The sequence below is a fragment of the Metopolophium dirhodum genome, chromosome 1 (genome assembly GCF_019925205.1).
Source record: "Metopolophium dirhodum isolate CAU chromosome 1, ASM1992520v1, whole genome shotgun sequence".
Lineage (NCBI taxonomy): Eukaryota > Metazoa > Arthropoda > Insecta > Hemiptera > Aphididae > Metopolophium > Metopolophium dirhodum.
The window spans coordinates 40431322-40438408 of record NC_083560.1 but is presented as its reverse complement, the minus strand read 5'-3'; the positions used below and the strand labels follow the sequence as shown (position 1 = coordinate 40438408).

At 27.5% G+C, this 7087-nt stretch overlaps 1 protein-coding gene across 1 annotated transcript; it reads left to right on the top strand.

The window, feature by feature from the left end:
• Positions 1-725: 725 nt before the first annotated feature.
• On the top strand, positions 726-6527 carry LOC132934904 (uncharacterized). The gene is made up of 10 exons (XM_061001314.1): positions 726-823; positions 905-978; positions 1070-1272; positions 1486-1668; positions 1733-1804; positions 1916-2018; positions 3212-3479; positions 4053-4181; positions 4276-4850; positions 6198-6527. The coding sequence occupies exons 3-10, from the start codon at positions 1199-1201 to the stop codon at positions 6315-6317; spliced, it is 1524 nt and encodes a 507-aa protein (XP_060857297.1). The 5' UTR covers positions 726-823; positions 905-978; positions 1070-1198; the 3' UTR covers positions 6318-6527.
• The last annotated feature ends 560 nt before the right edge of the window (positions 6528-7087 follow it).

The following is a 7087-nucleotide window of genomic DNA, read 5'->3' as shown; positions in this document are numbered from 1 at the left end:
GCCGTGTCTGTTTTTATCGGTCGCCGTCAAAAAGCTAATAGCCTATTAGCTTACATAGTATGTACAATGTTTTTATCAGACTTAGGCTGACATTTTATTTAATATGCAATAAATACGCAACACAATATTGTGATATTATAATATTGTTCTATAAATTAATATCATAGAATTTTAGATTATAAGAACGATATCAATATAATGATACGCGGCGCATGCAAATGATATTTTTTAATGCGGTCATGCAGATAATAATATATAATATTGTATAATATATTTACAATTGCATATAATATACACAGGTCCGGCGAGAGTTCTTGTGGGACCCGGGGCTGATCAATTTCGGGCCCCTTTACTTATACCCGGGCATTTAGGGCCTCGGGGCTATGATAACGCGTGCAAGTGGATGGAGCTTAATATTCCGAGGATCGGGCATCTTATCATTGTCTTATCATTTAGAAAATAATAAAATTGAACGAACGCTCTAATTGGCTGTCCTCGGAGCAGAGGCCAATTCTTTTACTCTTATGATAAAACTCTTGCTGTCTCTCTTAATCCGTTTGGCACGACCACGCCTCCCAGTTCTCGGGCCTAATGTTCCGTCTATTTCTTTAAGTCTATGAGTTGAGGTTATAAAGAATATTATTTTTTTACCCAGTGTGTTTTTCTAGTTAAATAATAAATAGGCGCTCTTCAAACATTCATTTTTAATAATAAAAATAATATCTCATCAAATTTGTGACTGTAAAATCAAAATGTTATGTTTTTTTTGGTTTCATCCATGTGCTTTGTACAGTACTCAGCGAGATTCCAGTAGACATATTATGTATGTATTATACTTAAAACATATTATAGGTACCATTAAAAAATACGTCACGTGATACCTAACCACCCAACTATTCTATAGATGACTGGTTAACTACCACAAGAAAACTTACTCCTCAAAACACAATCATCGATCTATGGGAGACCGGAATACAGGTGTCGTATACGTTCCAAGACTGAGTGATTAGGGCTACCCACGTCCATTGATCGAGTTCTCTTTTCTGCGTTTCAACTGCATACATTACAGATAACTATCTACTGATAAGGCTAACTTCAATATCGGACTTATCAAATTGGTCTCGGTGGTTGCACTTTTGTATTAATTTTTTTAAATTAATTTTTGATAATAATATATTTCACTACCTACGTTATAAAAATGCATAAGTGTATTGTGTGCTTCAACACATCTAAACACACTAAGGTCAATCGTCCAGAAGTTATATATCATGGGTGAGTATCAGTTGGTTCTAGAAATTTACTCGCTCAAACTGTTATGAAAAAAACGCACATGGATTTTTGAATCATATTATTGACATGATTCATTATCCTGGTGCGGGATACTGTAAAATAATTTTGAACCGGTTTAGCTTAGTAATTTCTACTTTGTGTTCCTAACCTAACATAAGCAATTTATTGTATTCATTGATGTTTGTTTTAATGTAGAATTCCCAAGAATGCATACATGAGAAGAAAATGGCTTAAAGTTTTTGGAATTGATCGTTGTCATGATTGGCAACGTATATGCAGTGATCATTTTTTAAAAGAAAACTATAGGCCAGGAAAAAAGCGATTTTTATTTTCAAATGCTATTCCCCAACCTTATGATCGAAATGGTTTTCCTTCTAAGTAATACTTCTGGATCTTTAAAATTTAATTTTTCATTTTCAATACTATTTTTATTTTTATACAGTTATGCTACTCAAAGTAATGATGTCGAAACTGGAAATAATGTAATTTTACCAATGGAACAAAATATTATGAAGTGAGTTAATGAAAATTGTATTAGAAAAGATTTTGTTTTTATAGTTATTTGTAAATCTAGAAATTTGGCTTATTATGATAAAAGTAATTGCATAAAATCTAAATTTTACAGAGAGGAACATATTGGAAATACTGTTGAAAACCATTTTAAATCACCAAGGCAGTCATCTAGACTTACTAGAAACAATGAGGATATGAGTAATACAAATATGCCGGTCAGTAAATGAGTATTAATATTTTTAATAAACATGGTCAATATAGTCTGATATCTTTATCTTTTTTATGATTTTCCATGCTTTCCTTATTGGATATGTAGGGCCTTGGTCTTCAACGTCCTGGTTTCTCTTCTTTAGTAATTTAGTGCTTCTTATTAGACATCAGTAATATTCTTGTCCACTTATATTTATAAAATAGTTAGTAGTTTGACCAACAATTTATGTACTCTTTTTGGAAAACTCTCGGGATATATTTTTTAGCCACTAATAGTGTATTGTTAGGAAATATCTACTGTAATTAATCGGGGATCTGTGTGATTCATTTAACCATTTAACTATAGTGTCAAGGTGTTTTGTGAAAAGAAAACCAGTCCTACTATTTTTCTGAATTTCCAACAAAGACGCAGTAACTGCATCTTATTGTAAGAACATCTTTGGTAGATTTATGCTACTATCAGTTTTGATAGTAATCCAGAAAAAATAGTAAACCAGATTGAAAAAAAAAAAGTTTTGTAAAATTGAATTATGACGTTTTTTGCGGCTGTCGATATATAGTATACATAATTATTCCCTTTCATTATACGTGACAGTATGAATTTCTATTTTAAAATAGCAACTGAACATTTTGATATACTTTAATGCGTACATAATATGAACCATTTTGTAAAATATAAAATCAAAATGTTCAACTAATAACGCCCAAATAAAGCTGTGTGTATTATGTTTTTGTATAATTATTATACAAATAATTATGTAAACACAACTTGTTTTGCATCATATACTGTACAGCCAACAAGGTATTGAGAATCATTGATTGTAAATATCAATAATTTTCTTAGCTTACACCTGAACAATATTGCAATGTTTGGGAAAGGTTAGCTGGGTTATCAAGTGTTCTCACAATAGTAGTGAGTAGAATTCTGATTCTATGTTATTCACAACCAGTACTCTGAAGTTCATTATTTTGGTTACCAAGACATGGAAGGATCCATACCCTCTAGTTTCTACAGAAAATAGTCTTAAGACTATCGTAAATATATAGAGTCTATACAAACTAGACTATTGAATGTTATATAACTAAAATATGTATTTAGCTCATATTATATTTTAATTTGTACTTTATAATTGGCAACCCAGCTGTTTCTAATATTAATATATTTTTTTAATATGAGTTATTTGTTTAAATTTTAAAGGACCATACTTTAGTATCTGGATTACGATGTTCTGTTAAAAATTGCTCTAACAGGCATTCAATGAATCTTAGTCTCTTTGGCTATCCGAAGGATTTGTCGTTGAGAAAATTGTGGATGGAAAAATGCGGATTAAAAAAAAATCCTGCTGAAATAGTAATGAGTAGTACAAGAGTTTGTGGTACTCATTTTGAACTTGATTGTTTCAAGAATACTGAATTAAAGAACAGATTAAAACCAGGCTCTGTTCCATCATTATTTTTAGATAATGGTAAGAAAAAAATTAATTACTTGTTATTTTATTTTGTATTAATTTTTTAATTATTAATTAGCATTCTATTACTATAGTTTAGGTGAATACAAGGTTTTATTTTTTTATATAATGTAATAACTTAACTTTTAAAAAAAAAAATTTAGAATATTACAAACTTCTTACGTTTTAATATAAGAAAGAAGGTTTTATTAATAAATTAGAATGAAGCAATCCCATGCAGTAAAAATACTAGTTCATAACCACAATTTCCTTTTCTCTATATTAATAATATATATATTTTTTAATAATGTTAAGTTGCAACTACAATATATAATCATTAATTTAAACATTTTAATTTTAATTAATTCAATATTAATTTTTAAAAATTTACCCTTAATGACCGCGGCAAATATAAAACTTACTTATTTTTGTTGGTTAAACATGCTTAAAATAGTAATTTTCCCTCTTAAATCAGTTAATCCAAGATAATGACTTGGGAATGTTCTTTTAAATAATCTTTCTCTGATGTTACATTTCTTTTTTATAATAAAATTGTATTTAAAATTAAAATTCTTTTTTTCAAATCATTAGGATCTTATAATTTGCCAGTGCCAATTAATGAGGAGCCTATATTGAGTACTTCTGAAGATCAATTCATAAGTGCAGTAGACAATAAAGCTGCTGAACAGTCATCGGAAGAAAAAAAAAAAAATTTAGAAGGTACTATGTAAAAAATTCTTATTTAAATACATTTTAACTTGTAATTTAAATTCAATATTAAAATCAAATACTGAAAAAATTAATAACCTTTCAGATGACACAGATAATACTTCCATGACAATTGATCTTACAAATGATGATTCATCTAATAGTTCGTTGTCCATCACTTTGGAACCAATTGAGGATAGAACCTCACAATGTATTAAAATGAATGTTTGCAATACTGAGTATTTTACAAGCGATAAACACAGGCTTATTTTTGAAATGTCTAAGGAAGTTGTACTTCCTAGTTTATATTGGAAGAGTGAACATCTTAATATACAAAATGCAACAAGGTTTTTTCAACGAGACGCTAATGATGTAACTGTGAAGAAAGTTAATTTTTATAACAACCTTGTGCCAACAATACAAATATATGGCAAGAAATACGAATATAATACACCTATTAAAACAAAGGAAGAGTTGGAAAATTTTTTAGAAAAAATCGATAGTATTGAAAAATGTTATGGTAGAGGTGGATTTGTCTTTGAACAATGTATAGGGTATTTTGAAAATAGTTTAGATAATATGTGTACTGGCTGTCGAGGTTTGGTAAAAGATGAAGATTTGCAAAGAATGAAAGCAAAACTTGAGGCTAAAAACAAAAAATTGGAAAGTTTTAAAAACAGAGTAAGTTTACTGGAGGATCGTAAGTCTTAAAATAACTCGTTAAACACTCGTTCTTTCAAAAACTATTAATGTCTTTAAATTATTTTTTTCCATAACTTCAACTTATCAAAAACTGACATATTTTTAAATATATATATATATTATTTACTTTTTTTTTCACAATAATTTTTTTAATTGATTACTATTTTAGTGATAACATACATTTTTAGTTCCATATTCTAAATCAAATTTTTGTACAAGTAGTTTATGATTTATAATTAGAGCGTGTATTTGTATGCATTTGCATGCGTATTTATTCTGGTTGATCGTATGGTATGCTAAGTGGTCACAGAATTTGTTTCATAACATAAACATTTTAACTATGAAACTTTTATGGTGCATATTTTGCATAATTTGACATTTATGGTTTTGATTAATAACAAAATAAATTAATACGTATCGTATGTGTAAACAATTTTCCCAGGGAATTAATTTTCTTCTTATTTTATTTCTTTACAAATTATTATTTAGTTAGGTACCTACCTAAATAAATTCCATTCCGTGGCTTACAAGTGCGTAATATACCAAATTTACGCTTAGCAGATAACGTTTATCTCTATTAGTTTGAAAATTAGAGTGAATCAACCTATTATAAAACTTGATGGTAAGAAGATAATCTGTGTTTGTATGTTGGTTACAGAGATAATGTTCTTACCAAAGTTTACGATAGTTCAATTTTTTAACAAGTTATGCATGTATAATATAACATAAATTAAAAATTCTCATAACTCACTTAAGTACTGTATAATCTTAAAAAAAAACACCATACGAACACATATAATGTTCTAACCATCAAGTTTTATAATAGGTCGATTCACTCAAATTTTTAAACTAACAGAGCTAAATGTTATCTGCCGTGCGTTAATTTGCTATGTTACGAACTTGTAGGACGAAGACAACTAATGTCCTTGTGGCGTCCTCTTAATTGATTCCTATTTTTCTTATAGAATAAAACTACTTACAAAATACAGATATTTTAAAGGAAAGTATTAATATAATACAAATCCGTGTTCCAGTTATACGTATTTAAAACTTCAACGAATGAATGTGGAAATACTCCAAATAATATCATGCTTATGTAATTCAAAATGCATGTTTTAATTCAAAAGGTTAAAAAACCTAAAATGGCATATGGTATAATACTTATGATAAAAAATATTGTTCTGAAACAAATTAATATTATGAAAAAATTTTTTTTTCAAAAACATTTATTTTCTGAAAGAACCATTGTCTTAAGTTAAATGGAAAACCCTGTATATTAGTTACTTATTAAAATAGTTAATATTTTAATTATATTTTATTTTATAGATTGCTGAAAAGAAAGAAACGGTATTAAAACTAAGAAGAAAAATGGCAGAAATTAAAAGAAATCGTCAACTTCAACTAGCTTTAAAACCATCTGAAATTTCAAATATTACGAAGCCATAAATATTATGTTGTATTTGCCAATTTCAATTATATTTATGGATTATACATAATAGATTTGAATTTGTAAAATCAGTAAATCTGCAGTATGGCTTTATTAAAAAAAATTATTGTATTTTAGGCATTGTAAAAAATAATTATTAGATAATATACATTATATTATATTCTTATATTTTTATGCTGTACATTTTGCCCAATCTCTGGGTACACTTTAAAAATCTAGATTTAATTTGTGGCCCAATATCCGGGTAGTAAAATGTAAACAAATATTTTATATGAAGCAAGGTAGATAAATTGTGGTCCATTACTGACACGCCCTAGGTCTTAACTTCAGATGGTTATTAAATATTTAAAATAAACACATCTCAATTAATAATTTAATAAATTTTATTATTTTTTTTATCAATTAGCTATTAAAGGTCTTAATATAATATTAAGCCTATCTAATCCACTAACTAAAATATACCTATGTACAAAATTATGTTATCAAAAAGAGTAACAGAAATGTTAGTATTATTATAGTATAACTCTATAAATGTAAGGCATTGGATATTCAATCATAAATTATTAACAAAGTTTCATACAACAATTTTCTTATTTTGTTGTTATTCAAAAACTATCTACCATAGTTACTTGAAATTTTCATCAAATTTTTATTCAACATTTGCTATGCATGATAAAATTGTTGATTAAAATCATCCATATTTCTTAAGTTTAAATATATATTTTCAATGGGAACTAATTAGTGTTAAATTTGAGTAGTTACTTTATAG

Bases quoted from the DNA above. Each gene is read 5' to 3' on its own strand.
- LOC132934904 (XM_061001314.1), top strand. From the start codon at position 1,199: ATGCATAAGTGTATTGTGTGCTTCAACACATCTAAACACACTAAGGTC. The intron at 1,273-1,485 runs GTGAGTATCAGT...GTTTTAATGTAG, and splicing joins CCAGAAGTTATATATCATGG to AATTCCCAAGAATGCATACA. The intron at 1,805-1,915 runs GTGAGTTAATGA...TAAATTTTACAG, and splicing joins ATGGAACAAAATATTATGAA to AGAGGAACATATTGGAAATA.